Raw genomic sequence first — 14,999 nt, forward strand, 5'->3', positions numbered from 1 at the left:
ACTGCCTGTATGTATCTTCTCTACGGTGTTGGCATTGACTACCTTTGAGGTGCGAGGCCCCCTACCGCCTCGGACTGTCGGCGTCTCCTGTCGTCGTAGCCCGCACACGGTGTCTCCTATCGTCGCCCTTCACGGTAAAGCAACTGGCAAGTAAGACGGCGAGTCCACTCGGGAAACGCTCGCGAGAACGCGCGCTCGCCCACGAGAGACAACGCTACGCGCGCTTCTCCGAGTGGCAAATAAGACGGCGCGGTACCTCAGGAAAAGCTCTGTTCCTGCGATGGACGCTGTCTGCGACGCTGTCGGTAGTAATGTGAGGACGCTGATTTCTTTTTTAACCTCCTTGGTCCTCTCACTGCTATTGACGTTCCCCCCATGGCAAACACCGGTGCTTCGCACCTCCCCAGATTTCACGTTAGTGGAGCCGTCTTGTATAGTATAGCAAAGAGTGGGAAAGGGAAGTGAGGGTGAGGAGGAGGGAAAAGAGGAGGGCGACGTCACCAGCTCCACTACTTCCTTAAGTCTTCTCGCTACTGGTGTGCAGCTGTCCCAGTATTTTTTACATAAAAAATTCAGGAGCACTTGCCATATCAGGAAAATAGGGATAATCGAAGCTTGCTGTGTGCGTGCCTGGCGCACTACTTTTCTTCCTCTTTCTCTCTTTCTTTCTTTCTCTCTTTCATGTCGCATTGCGCAATGCTCCCTCCTAATTGTTTCCTTCCTCCTTGCGGGTCATTGGGCCTTCACCCACGTCCTTAGCAGCGCAACACTTCGGTTGCTACATACAACAACGACGGCTTTGCGTCCATATCCAGGGAACAATGAAATGTGGCAGCGTGAGATGACAAGTGAGCTCGATAGCCTCAATAAAAGAACAGACCGCCATATCAGAAACAGCTGATCTCCGACAAGCCCTCGATCGAGAGAGCATCCACTATTGGAAAACGGCGCGTGCAATTACGCATGTGAGCGGCGCTCCTTCGAAGGCCGCATTGCTTTGTGTTCGCGAGCGCCGGTTGGTTCTATGTCCTTTTTTTTTTTCTTTTTGCGGTCACAGCTACAACGCCATCGACACTATAGTGAGGCAACGCAAGCTTCTCTTCAAAAAGAGGAATGATGGCATTCGAAATCTTTACTGGACATACGGAAATATTAGACACACAGTGATCATTTGTGGGGCCAACCCAAGGAGGTTTAAAAAAAAAATTTTAACCTCCTTGGGCCAACCTTACATTGTTTTTTTTCACATATATATTTTATATAAGATATGAGTCACGATAATTGCATTACGCATTTCCTGATCTGTTCTGCAGTGTAAACGCGCGCAAGACGCGGGTAAGCAGACTATGTGTGCTCTGCATCTTGTTAACCCGTGCCTTTATATAACTTAGTTAATGTAGTTAACTGCTTCCTGTGCTTTTCTTACATCTGCAATCTCCTTTGGGCTTTTATTTATGAATGTCGTAGCCAACACAAGTAGAAGAACCCGTATTTCGTGTAGACGGTATCAATAAAAAACATTCGATTTTTAGTTTTTTTGATAGACAAGTGCACGCGAAACAGAAAGATCGAGTTATCTTAGGCAACCGAACATACGCTTTTTTCTTTCGTAACTCGTAGCTTTCTGTAATAAATTCCGTAGGTGAAACGATTCCAGTATGTTATGCGTTCACTTTGAAGCCAGCCACCCTCCTACTCGTTCGCATTATACTGGACACAATGGTAATTTGCGAAATCTCACAATACAATGCCTATGTTTTGTTGTGTTCAGACAAGACGCAAGCGTAATACTAGGTATATGTGCACTAGCAACATGAGCTATTGGTTTCACACTTCTGTACGGTAGAATAATTTATTGCTGGGGTGAGTTCTTCTTGTCATTACGCAGTGCGGTAGAGTTAAATTAGCACAAGAAATAACATTAACTACGCTAGAAAGGAGACAAAGAGAAGCGTCTTTGCCACCTGCGTTGCGTCGCTGTCTTAAATTTTTCGCGCTAATTTACCTGTGCCGTATTCCGTACGCATTTCTTGAATTGTTCTAATGACTATGACTCAGATAATACTTACGAGAACGAACTGTTCGGCACGGCGCCGTACTGGTAGTTGTGGCGTCTCGTCACAACCCGTTTCTGGAAATAAGAAAGAAAAAAAAAAGAAGTGAAGATATAAGCGTAAGGGCCCGCTCACGCTAGCGGCACGGCAGCTCGCCGTTTGCCGTTTGACGTTCTCAGGCTGCCGTGCGCAAGCGATTTCGTTCGCGCACGTCAGCCGTCCTTTGCCGTTCGAAGAATAGGTCCGAGACCCATTTTTTCGCCGTTCTCCGGCTGCCGCAGAGCGACGTGGCCAATCAGCGACGGAGGAGCGGTCGTCATGGCTACGGCGCGCCGCGTCGTCTGCTTTCGGCTTTCCCGGTCGTCTGCGTCTGCCGCGGGACGCTTCGAGCTGCTTGCTTTCTGCTCCGCGTTTTTCACGCTAGAAGTGCGTATGTCGTCCGTGCCGTTAATAAAGCAGTCAATAAAGCGGTTTAGTCTGTCCGGTATTAAAGAAAGCGTCGCGTAAAACCAAATAAAGTGTCCTCAAGCTGGCGCCAGGTCAAGTGGCGCCAGCTATGGAGGACTAGGAACAACTAACAAACGCGTAATCCATGTCCTCCGAGCATTCGGACGCGCTCATCTCGACTCGCTAAGCCTACAGCATTGATTATTTGAGCACGGCTCTCAAAAACGGGGCTGAATCGGCACGAATACTTTGCTGTCGAAGCTTAAGAACATGAACCTAAAGCAAATGGAAGCATCAGTTCAGAGCTTACACGCTACAGAGCGCACGGCGGCCACTTGATAGATTCGAGGTGGACGACAACCGCTTTTAGCAGTGCGGCCATGTTTTTCGGAGGCTTGCCGGCGAAGCTTGCCGTGCAAGTGGGACAGCTCTCGCGCGTGCGGCGACGGCCGACGTTGCGCGGCACCGCGCCGTTGCGTCAGGCTTGCCGCTAGCGTGAGCGGGCCCTAAGTGACGGAACAAAGAAATTCGGCAGCATGTTACACACTGTGTAACAAGTGAAAGCCTCCGGCACATTTGGGATGAAAAATTCGTAAACATGGGGTGTGTGCTGGAGCCGATGTCTCGACAAGTGGACTTGTCTTCTTCAAGGCTGCAACTGCTCTTCTTCAAGGCACTTGCAGCCTCGAAGAAGACGAGTCTGCTTGCCGCAACGTCAGCACACACGCCATGTTCACGAATTTTTCATCGCAAGCTCCTTCTATCATCCCCAGACTCCTGCCTTGTTTCCTGCGCACTTGGCAATGCATTAAGTTACGCAGTCGGTAACCAGACTTCTTGCAAGACAAAAGGAACTTCAGCGTGAGAGACACGCAGTAGATTACCCCGACGTTCTGAGTTCAATGCATTGTTCCTCCCCCCTCCTCCAAAACCTGCTGTGCCACAGTGTATACTGCACTCATAAAAATTTCCATGGAATCTACGAATAAAATGTCCGTAATATTGAAGGATGCCTGCCAGTGTATTGGAATATAGAGGAAACCACCCTAAACACGAAAAAACATATCCAGTTTTCTGAGGCACGGAAAGTATTTCCGTGATTAATGGGTCACTTGCAAAAAACGTTAAAAGATGGCATCTCTTTAAGTTATTTTTCAATCAAAGGGACCTCGCTACCAAGCTACTTTGGTGAAAAGCCCGTGGAGTGGGTGACTATATATTATGTGCATGGTTGCTCTTCCTTAATGTTTTTAACAGCGAAGCCGTTTAAGCCGGCCGAAATCTGTCCAACGCGAACGAAAAACTACTGTGCCTAAAGCCTCGCGAAGCCTTTGCAGCCCCCTTGAAGCGTACAGAGATGGCGCGCCTTACCATGTCATCGAGGTGCACTCGCATGGGCAGAAACTCCATCCACCCTCTTCTGCCGTCGATCATGTTTTTACGGATCTGCAAAGCGGAAACAACGCCCACCATCTATGTGAACACAATGCGAAACACGGAAACGTGCGATCGCCCTTTATCTATTTGATTTATTAGATCTGCTTATTCCTCAGACCGCTTCCCGTGCATATATCCTTGCTTGAAATGGCAAATGTCGAATCGCTAATCTGACAATATATTGCTTACAATTTAATTCATGTATTACAACTACTGTGTGTTGTAATATCGTGGGCGTGGTTTTGACTCCGGGCCATGGCGACATCATTTCGATGGGGTGAAATGAAAAAAACAAAACCAAACAAACCCTCCGATTACTTCGATTTAGGATTTAGGTGCCGTTTAAAAAGAAACTCAGGTGATGCAAATCAATATGGAGTATTTCACTACCACGTGCCTCATGATTATATCGTGGTTATGGCACACAAAATTTTAGAACATGGTATATTAACACATGCTAGATATTAATATGCACACAATGTACTACATAATTTCATAAAGCACAAAAGACAACATAACAGAAGTGCTAACTATAAGTCAATCAATGAAACGATAAAGATATGCATGCGAATTTATATGCCCGCATAACAAGAAGTAGCGAAAGAACCTTGAAATGTAAGTTACTAGAAGGGTTCCGAAAGTTACCGGAATGGCAGAATGAAGAGGCATCTTAGAAGCTTTGTTTGCAAAGCAAACTAAGACGCGGGATGTTCTTCAACACGATAGTACATCACGTGCAGACTGGGCGTTTCTGCAGGCGATATTATTCTCGACTCATTGCCGCCGCCGAGCCGAATGATCTCTCAGTTATGCGTGTCGTGACGTCCAACTAAAAAAAATGTTGTGAAACAAGCGTAACAGCACAGCCGCTTTTATGTGCACGAGTGTAATGTAGTACGGGTTGGTTTACTTATGTGGTTTGATGTCCCGAAGTCACTCGGGCTAAGTAAGGTATACGGCGTAATGGAGGGTTCCGCATAATTTCGGCAACCCGGGTTCCTTAACGTGCACAGAAATCGCACAGTAGACGGACCTCTAGCATATCACCTCCATCTAAATGCGACAGCCACAGCCACGATCGAGCTCGCGACTTTGGGGTCAGCAGCCGAGCATCGTGCAACCATTGGGCCTACCGCCGCGGTTGTACAGTGGTTACGGTACTCGTACGGCTGATCTGAAAGGCGCGGGTTCGATCCCCGACGAGGTGGTTGCATTTTGATTGAGGCTAAATGCTAGAGACCCATGTACTATGCGATGTCAGTGCACGCTAAAGAACGAAAAGTGGTCGAAACTTCCGGTGCCCTCCACTAGGGCGTGCCTGATAATCATATCGTGGTTTTGGCACGTAGAACTCCTGATATTATTATTATTATTATTATTATTATTATTATTATTATTATTATTATTATTATTATTATTATTAATAGAACCACTGGGCCAGCGCGGCGGCCTCTGAAGCAGTACTGTTAATTTAGTTGCCACAGATATAAAACAGAAACATTTCGAGCCCAAGATGGCGGCCCATAAACGCATCCGTGTATTAGTCTGTACAAATAAACTTTGGACAAGTTGACGAGTTCGCCAAAAAAAAAAAGAAATAAATAGTGGAGAAGAATAGGCAGGGAGGTTACCCAGTTCGGGACAAGTGGTTTGCTACCCTACACATGAGAACAGGATGGGAGAGGTTGAAAGGGGACTTTCTCCGAACATTATATCCAGATGCGGCAAAACGAAGGGCTTACCTCGGCAAATACGTGGTTGAAGAGCTGGAGAAAAAAAGAGAAAAGAAACAGGCAAGGAAGCGGAATTTAGAAAACAGAATTTGGAAATTCAAGCACACGTAAGTAGAGTCACACTCACGCGGTCAGCGGTCTCGTTGTCCAGGAGCTCCACCTCGAGAAGATCGACATTGCTGTAGTAAGGCTTTAGCATGTCTTTGTACTGTGAATAAAACGAATAAACGGAAAACAAAGAATTAGACGGGTGTCACACGGTACAGGAGTCAGTCTTACAGAAAGAATTATGCGAGTTCGGCAGCTTTTGTTCGAGTGCTAGTCTATAGAATGCAGAAACAAGCTCCGCTCTTCGTGGAAATGAATTGGGCAGAATTACTTTTTTTGCTATCTACCTATCTAGTCATGTGGTGACGTCACAATGAAGTCACAATGACATCCTAAATTATGGCGATTTGTGACGACATGCGTCATATGGTAACGTGATGATTTATTGCAGCACTCGTGTCAACGCCGCCGACGGTCAGTTTTCGCGTTTGATGAGGCACTTAATAAATGGACGGACAGGAGAGACAAAACTGCCGGAATGATGCCCCTTTGAACTGAATAGCAGACTAAAATTAAAGTGTGCGTTCAGAACAAATGGTCACTGTTGCCTAACGCTTATGGTGCTCGACTGTTGGCCCGGCCGCGGCGGCCGCATTTTCGATGGAAGCGAAAATGCTAGAGGCCCGTGTGCTTAGGTTTAGGTGCGCGTCAAAGAACCCCAGGTGGTCGGCATTTCCGGAGCCCTCCACTACGGCGTCGCTCATAATCATATCGCGGTTATGGGACGTTAAACCGCAACAATTATTACATCTAACAAGTGGTGAGCGATTTGAGAGCGCTGTATTCGGCTGCTCCTAACAAAAATGTGCTGTGCGCAAGCAACGAGGCTTCTCTGCCACTTTGCAAAAGACCTCTACGTCCGTAACAATTTTTCGCTTCGCAAAAGATTCAAGTCACCCGGCATAACCTTCACAGATGCTTTGGGAATTAGCGCGGAATGTGTCCGATTGTTTCCTAAACATCAGTAACAGTCATAAAGATATCACAGTAGAGACAGACAATCGTAGAACAGACTCAATTCTTTTAACCTAATTTTTACCGTTACCGGTTAGCATCGGTTCCACGATTGGTACTGCATATTAGTAATTGGGGAACTGGTCGGCAAGCGACGAACAACTCTGTAGTAGTGTCAAGGTCGATCCAAGTAGGTCGTGCAGCTTCGGGCGAATAGCGGTTCAGGGCCTACTGCCAACTAAAGTCCCTTTACTGCCAACGACACCAGCAAGGGGAGTTATGTGTGCTGCGATTGAAGCGCGACTATGTTTGGAGGGAACAAACACTAATAGCGAAGAACCAAGTTTTATTCAAGGGGGAAGCAATCTTTATGCTTTACAAATGACATTTATCTCCCGAACAATATTATGCAGGTGCAATGTGCCAAGAATGTATGACAGTGTTTAATTATTACGAAAGAACTTTGACTTAGCGCCCCCTGAAGAGAGGCGCGCGTCATTGTTATTCAATGCAGCCCTTGCGGTGTATGAAAAAGCGCGCTCGTAAAGTTCGTCTGCGACGACACGCCCCCTCACGTGTTCTGGTGTTTCGCACTTGCATGCGTACTCTGATTTATTGTGGTAAGAATTTGATTTTTACTGCGCACGGAGTTTTTACTGTGCGCGTTTCATCGTTGGTGAACGTGTTGGTTACGGTGTTCAACGGGCAACGGCACGGCGCGGCTAACATTTAACGCCGAACGCTTTCCTCGGTGCTCGCGGAAACGATGTGGTGTTCAAAGGATCAGTATTCCCGTTTCCCGGTTTTCTTCGTGAACACGCGGTGCCTACTATATTTCCTGCTATCTGTGAGCATATCGCTAAGTTATCTGTCGCGCTACAATTCGCATGTCTTCATACGTTACACGTAAGGTTAATTTATGGAAACGTAAGGCAAAACATAGTGCATGTAGTGTACGCACTTTTTGTACTTATTACGACATTTGTTGGTCATTGTGTAGGGTGTGATAAAATTGCCTTATTGTGACCATTGAATAAAACTGAAATGTAATCATTTTGGCGTGACCAGGCGTCATTTCTTCTCGTTAGAACTGAAGCACACAAACAATGCGCTCTTTAAGGCCCCAGCGCATGTGCGAAGCAAATAAGCAACGCTGCAGACATGAGAGGTACGCTGCTGCTTACTTTAATCACGCTGTGGAAGATGACACGAAGGCAGAATAAAAGCTATAAGAAAAAGGTTTCCTTGTAAAACAAGGCGAATTAAACGGCGGTACATTTAAGCACCTCTGTTTAGTCATGAGTCGATATTAGTTTAGCTAGCGTTGGCTTCAAGCGCATTCGCCAAGTACTTGCAGGCTCGCCGTAGCGCGAGTCCTTAGCGATCAGGGGCCTAAGAAAACTATATCGAGGTCAAATTTTACGCTAGTGCCAACAAAAGGACGCGACGTTTCTTTTTTACCTGATATTGCGTCACATCTGCTATATTTCTTGTTCCGCCGGAAGTGTTCCCTCCTCACACAGATGGGGCTAAGCCCCATGACCAGCTGATGAGCAGCCATTTTCTGAACGTATGGGCTTCTATGGAAGCTTCGCTACCAGTTACATTTACCTTGGATGGGAGCCAAAAAAATCATGCGGAACACATCTGCAGAACTTTAAGATATGAAAATTACGTGGAAGAACGTGTAGTCACTCAGCTTTAGAGCGATATTCATCGCACTCATCGTTTTCAAAGGAAGAGTCCGCGACGCATTCTTCCTAAACAATGAGCGACGAAACGGGTGGCATTGCTTTTCCTGTCACTGCGTTTGAATTTTGCTTTAGGGAATATTGTAATCTTAGGTGACAAAGAAGCAAAGTGCATCAGACAAAAAAAAAAGGTTCAATTAAGCTTCACACGTCTTCTCAGCCCTACGCAGTTTGTAAGATTATATTTTTTTTCCTACAGGATATACAGTCTTAGCTTCAAGTAATCATTCATATAGAAACGGGTGAGTACGTGAAAGTTTGCAGACATATATGCAGCAACGCCATAGGAGAATGCAAGCCACAAATTAACACAAGTGCCGCCACATAACGTATGCCGATACCCCTTCATTAAGCAAGCAAATATCTGGAAACACATATGCGTAACAATAACAAGATAATACAAAAGGCGAAACACAACTCAACACTGCGATAATGACCATGTGCAGTCGTCATACATATTAAGTTCAACACTGAAATTACGTTCAAGAGACCATAGTGGGGAAACGGAGTTTCAAAACGGAAAAGTTTTCATAACACCTAATATTTAATAACAAAGGCATCTCTTAAAAATCAGTACATCAGACGCGCATCCGCACATCACGAGTAATCGTTGCCTAAATACGTATTTAATTGGTGTTTCATTTCATATTGTGCACGACTATACAGTACATGTCGATGAAAAACGAACGAACAAAACGATGGAAATGACTTCAAGGAACGTTTCGCTTGCCATTGCTTCCTGCATTACGTAAAAGACCACTGATATAGCTTAGTTTTTTATTTCGTTAAGCCATGACAACGGTCCAGCAAAGTTCGATAAAACGCTGCAGCCACTCATCTCACGCTCCAATTGCTAACTTTTTTTCTTTCCTGTTGTTCTCGAGGACACCACGCAATACGCCGCGATAGCACGCTTGCTCGTAAACTGGGAACGACCAGTAAATCGCGAATTACTCACCATGGGGCGATGGTCCGGATGAAACAGGATGTGGCCGTTCTTGTTGATCATAAACGAGTAGGCGTTGACGCCGAGCTGCCATATCACGTAGACATAGGGGTCAAAATAAAAATAAAAGGCAGTTAGTAAACAATCCAGTTTGCTCTTACGCGTAACAGCAATATACCCATAAAAAGCTCGAGTGATTTATGGAGGAAGAGTGATTTTGCAGTCTTTACGCAACGTTTTAGACAATATGGCGTGAATGACGCACTTCAACGGTATACCAAGGCCTAGGAAGTGAGCGTTTATAGCAGTGTAAGCACATAAAGTGCATGCAACGCGTTATGCTATTCATGTGCATTCATTCATGCTACTCATGGGGTATTCATCTGCTATTAATGAGTCTTTTCTAGTAGTGACATCAGGCACGTAGCCAGAATCTTTGTTTTCGGGGGGGGGGGGGGGGGGCGAGTAGCAATTGTCCGAAAGTCTTTCCATGGCAAAAAGAAAAAAAAGTTGCCCGGGAATATAGAAGGCTGGACGAATTTCGGAAGGGGGGTGGGTGGGCCCGGGCCCCTATGGCTCCCCCCCCTTGCCTACGTGCCTGACTGACATTCTTCTTGAGATTAAAGAACGTATAGTTGAGCAGGAAACATCGCGCACAGACCTTGAAAAAAAAAAAGACTATAATTCATCAAAGTAACAGAGTTCTCTCAGGGTGAACTGGGTACGCAATCGTAAAAACCACATCATGCGGCGCAAGGAGGCTAAGAATCTTGCAGGCGTGTTCTGATGTCAGTCAACATGATTTAAAACTCTGCAAGCAAAACAAAACACCCCGTAGCCTCGATTAAGTTTTTTGTAACGTTTACTGCGCTTCGTCCATTTTAATATGTACCCGTTGTCTAATCACTCGTCGCGGATTATTCGTTTAATTGAACAATTCTGTTTTGTCTGTGACCCTAAATTAGGAATTTAACATGCACGTATTCATTTTTAGCACACGTATGGCACAGCATATGCACGACTACATTTGGCCACCTCATTTCGGCAGTGATAACGTTGGCTTAAATTATTCTGATCTTTTACGAACAGTTCAGCACTGCAGTGGCTTCAGAACCAGATCTTGATAGCACGTTATCAGTCTTATTGCGGTATTGACGTTTATACAAGCAGCATAAAAAGCGAGCGTATGCGTGCGCACAGGAGGGGGCATGGGGGGAAGTGGGGGCGGCGAGAGCCCCCCTGATAACCAAAGGGGAGCGCCATTTAAAATGCAGGCTTACGGCCATGCACGTTTTTGAGCATGATGACAGTCGAGGGCTCCTGATGTCGCATCCTAATAGCTGCTTACTTCCCATCTTTACCCATGGAAAGCTGGGGACCAAAGGCAGGCCAGTGTGGGCAACCATTCACCATGTCATTTTTATTTTTGCGTTCATTGCGAAGCCCGTTTTTTTTTTTTTGGACTTGGCAACATGGGTGGGGGGAGCTGAGGTAATTGTTTGCGCTCATCCCCCCATGCCGCCGCCCCCTAATGGGGAACCCTGCTCACGCCTATAACATTAACAAAAGAAATGTACAAGTTAATAACACAATAAGGTGGCGAGTCAATGGCCTTTGCCGGCATGCAGGCTATAGCCTCTGGGAACGCGTCCGAATGTGGTCTCAAATTCAGTATGCTACCTCTAGGCGACGCGGGCGACGCGCACTTTTTCGCTCTCACATATTTTCTTTTTACTTCGCTCCCCGTTTTGTTTTCGTTTTCTTTTTTTACCTTCGCGAGAATGCAGCCTCACTGTTCGTCCGTTAGAAAGATGAAGGCCACATAAATATCGTCATCAACTTCACCGAAATTGTCCTACTCTAGAACTAGACTGTGGTTTGCGCCGTATACGCTACGGCATTTTCAGCCAGCATCACACAAAAAAAGAAACTAACAAGAGAAAAACTAATCTTGAACACGTGAGCGCATTCACACAATTTAATCTTTCTTTTTCTCGTGTTCCTGGAATGAGGAGACCTCCCACCTAGGGTAGACGCGGGACTAGCACCGCGACACCGTTTCGTGCAATAAACGTTTATTCCTCCTCCTCCTCCTCCTCGTAATTTTTCAAATGCTCACCTTGAAGGGATGGGCGACCTTCTGGAATTCCCGCAGCGGCACGTCGATACCGACGACGCCGAGCAGGTTGGCGGTTCCAGCCTGCAACCGAAGGAGAAGGTGACCGGATGGATCATCATCATCAACAACAACAACGACAACAACGACACTCACAACGCAATACACATATTACACATAATACACAACGTAACGCACATATAGGGAATACAACATGTGCGCCGTGTTGCCTAGAGCGCACGAGTTGTGCCCTCTCTTGTCCCTGTTTTCTTAGCGCTGTTAATATATCAGAGTGAGATGTAAAAGAAACATATTTTTCTCGCAATTCTTTTTGTTGCGATAGCAATTATATGAACAGTCTCGACGGGTTTTTGCCGTCGGGGTCGCCGTTACCGTCATTTCCCGAAAAAATTCAATAACATCGCCCCGCGCATCAAATGTTCTACCCGCGAGTAAATGCGCGCAAGCATTGGCGACGAACGCGGCTGAAGGAGAGATGAAACGAGCCGGTCATCTCCGTCGCACGGAGGACACGCGATAACCTCAACGGAAACGTCCCGCCCGTCTTTCGTGCATGATGGAAGCAGGGGGCCCGGGGGGAGGGGGGGAGGGTGCGCTGCGTCGCTCGCGTAGAAACTGCGAATTATGATCATAAGGGCGCTGGAGCGCGTGCTATCTCGGCAGACAACAGCAAACGGCCCGTTTACGACGCGTTCAGTCGACACACAGCACGAAAACCGCTTCGCTCCCTGGAGCGGCTGTGTTCCCATACACCAACGTTGTGTACAGACACGCGAGATCGGGTACAAAAGAGTTAGCTGCTAGCCTTACCTCGTATAACATTGCAATTTGCTGCTATAGCATTCGTTGCATCGCTCTTGCGGCGAAACCCTAATTTCTTTACTACTAGAACAAAGTATTATAAGAAAACAAAACTCTCCTCAAGCGTGACGTATTCGCAGTGACGGCACCCGACGGGTGTTTCGGCGTCATCTGACCTATTTCAACAACACCTTATACAGCACACAGCGCTTAGTGCAAGAATGATCACAGTGACAACCAAAGCACATACACACAGAAATATCTCGCATACGTACTACAACGCCTCAAAGTATTTCTCGGATTTGCAAGGAAAGAATATTGATGCGCACACACATAAAAACACGGACTCAGGAGACAAGGACGAGCGCAAACTTTCAACTAACTTTATTTTTCGTCGTCAACAATATATGCCATCCGTCACGTGGTCACAACGCTAATCGCTTTTCACTGTCTGATCACAACAAGCCACGCAAGAATCTCTTTTCACCATGCAATAAGGAAACAGTAGGCTGGCTAACACACGCGTTTCCTCTAGTTGAGATAAAATAGGCTTCCAAAAGTTCCCGTGCGGTGCTATCTTGGCTTCGGCCCAATACTCCGATCGCTCGGAAATTCGGTGCGCACATGCAATGTCGGACATGCGCTGGTAAATGCGCGTTCTCTTTATTAATTATGGTCAATTCATGTTCCCTTGCACGAACGTTGATGCACCTTCCGGTCTGCCCGACATAAGACTTTCCACATGAAAGCGGAATCTCATAGACGACACGAACCGCGCAGGCTACATAAGGCATTTCGTGCTTCATGCCACACACTCCAGGACTCTTCTTAGCCGAAGAAATTTTCGAGCAGAGCTTTGCCAGCTTGCGCGGGGCTGAAAAAACCATCGTCACATCGTGCCTGCCCGCAACCTTCTTCAGATTGTGAGAAGTGCGGTGAATGTAGGGCAACACTACAGGGCAGCCCTTGGATTGCGGCCCTGGTGTCTTACCGGAACGGGGTGCTTTTGACTCTCGCAGGAGAGCCTCTGCGACCGCCGTAACGAGCGTGCAAGGGTATCCGGCTTCCAACACTCGCCGTACTTGATTTATCAAACTGTCCTGCATAGCATGTGGGCATGACTTGCCAAGTGCAGACCCCAGACAAAGCTTCACTATCGCCCGCTTAACTAGTTTCGACTGTGCTGAATCATATGGCAGCAGTCCCTTCTGCGCTCGTGGGCTGTAAGACCAGCACACGTGAGTGTTTAAACAGTCTTAAATCTAAAAACTGCAACGAGTTATTGCAAGGGATTTCATGGGTAAAGGTCAAACCCTTCCCGCACTGCTGAAACACGTCAAGGATAGAATCAACAGACTTGTCAAGATTAAAGTCAATGGGTTTCTTTAAAAGTATTAAAAAATCGTCTACATATCTAAAAACTTTGATAACATTAGTTGTCTCTAGGATGCTAGACAAAGAACGATCCACGTCCGCTAAAAATATGTTACACACAGCAGGTGCCACACAGGACCCGATGCAAATTCCTTGTCGCTGCAGATAAAACCGGTTCTCATGGGCTACAAATGTAGAGCGAAGATAAAATTCGAGTAACGACATGAAGTCATTCACCGACATACCAGCGTTGTTTTGAAAGTCAATGGCCCCACCGGCTTCGATGCACTCACGTACAGCTACAAATAACTGGCTATGTGGAACGGAATAAAATAAATCTTCAACATCGACAGAGAACATATAGTCAATACGATGTTCCTCCTGCAGAAAACGCACAACATCGTCTGAGCTCTTGGTAGCGAAAGGGTCGTCGACCGTTAGCACATTTAAATTTCTCAGCAGGAATTGGCTTACTAGGTGCTGCCAAGATCACTTTTCACTTATTATTGTACGAAACGGAACTTCCGGCTTGTGCGTTTTCGCAGTGAAAAAAAAAAACACTGAGTGTGTTGCCTTTGCATGCAATAACGCCCCTGGCCAATTTCTCAAGCTGAAGCTCCTTACACAAGTCGGCTGCCTTTGTCTTCACGCGAATAGCGCTACTTTTAACCTCCTTAAAATTCTTAGTAATGGCGTTCCTAGTCTTCTTATTGAAACTTACAGCATCTAAAACCACAAACCCACCCTCTTTATCGGCTTGAAGCAGTCGGAGGTCATTGTCCCTAAAATGCTTCACGACGAGATCTGTCGGAACCCGGCACTGGCGGAAGTCCCTCTTGGCCTTGACAGTCCTTGCCAAAGCGTCAACACCCTCGAGGAGGCACCGGTCATGCTGATCCTGAGGCGCCCTACTCGCCACACGCCTATTAGCACCGCACGGGAACTTTTGGAACTCAACTAGAGGAAACGCGTGTGTTAGCCAGCCTACTGTTTCCTTATTGCATGGTGAAAAGAGATTCTTGCGTGGCTTGTTGTGATCTGACAGTGAAAAGCGATTAGCGTTGTGACCACGTGACGGATGACATATATTGTTGACGACGAAAAATAAAGTTAGTTGAAAGTTTGCGCTCGTCCTTGTCTCCTGAGTCCGTGTTTTTATGTGTGTGCGCATCAATATTCTTTCCTTGCAAGTATGAACCAACTCGCCCAACAGCAAGTTTTATTGAACCGTATTTCTCGGTTTTTCTTAGAGAAAGG

The 14,999-nt window shown here is 46.4% G+C and overlaps 1 protein-coding gene across 2 annotated transcripts in view; it reads right to left on the minus strand.

The window, feature by feature from the left end:
- LOC119372104 (voltage-dependent calcium channel subunit alpha-2/delta-3) overlaps window positions 1-14,999 on the minus strand; it is a 205,891-nt gene that overhangs the window by 40,603 nt on the left and 150,289 nt on the right. For both annotated transcript variants that reach the window (XM_037642567.2, XM_037642566.2), the window contains exons 17-22: window positions 11,550-11,630; window positions 9,443-9,517; window positions 5,799-5,879; window positions 5,681-5,704; window positions 3,873-3,947; window positions 2,070-2,131 (exon numbers count right to left, since the gene is read on the minus strand). In XM_037642567.2, the coding sequence (XP_037498495.1) occupies window positions 2,070-2,131; window positions 3,873-3,947; window positions 5,681-5,704; window positions 5,799-5,879; window positions 9,443-9,517; window positions 11,550-11,630 (398 nt within the window). The remainder of the gene's footprint in view (window positions 1-2,069; window positions 2,132-3,872; window positions 3,948-5,680; window positions 5,705-5,798; window positions 5,880-9,442; window positions 9,518-11,549; window positions 11,631-14,999) is intronic.

This window comes from Rhipicephalus sanguineus, chromosome 10 (assembly GCF_013339695.2).
Source record: "Rhipicephalus sanguineus isolate Rsan-2018 chromosome 10, BIME_Rsan_1.4, whole genome shotgun sequence".
NCBI classification, from domain to species: domain Eukaryota; kingdom Metazoa; phylum Arthropoda; class Arachnida; order Ixodida; family Ixodidae; genus Rhipicephalus; species Rhipicephalus sanguineus.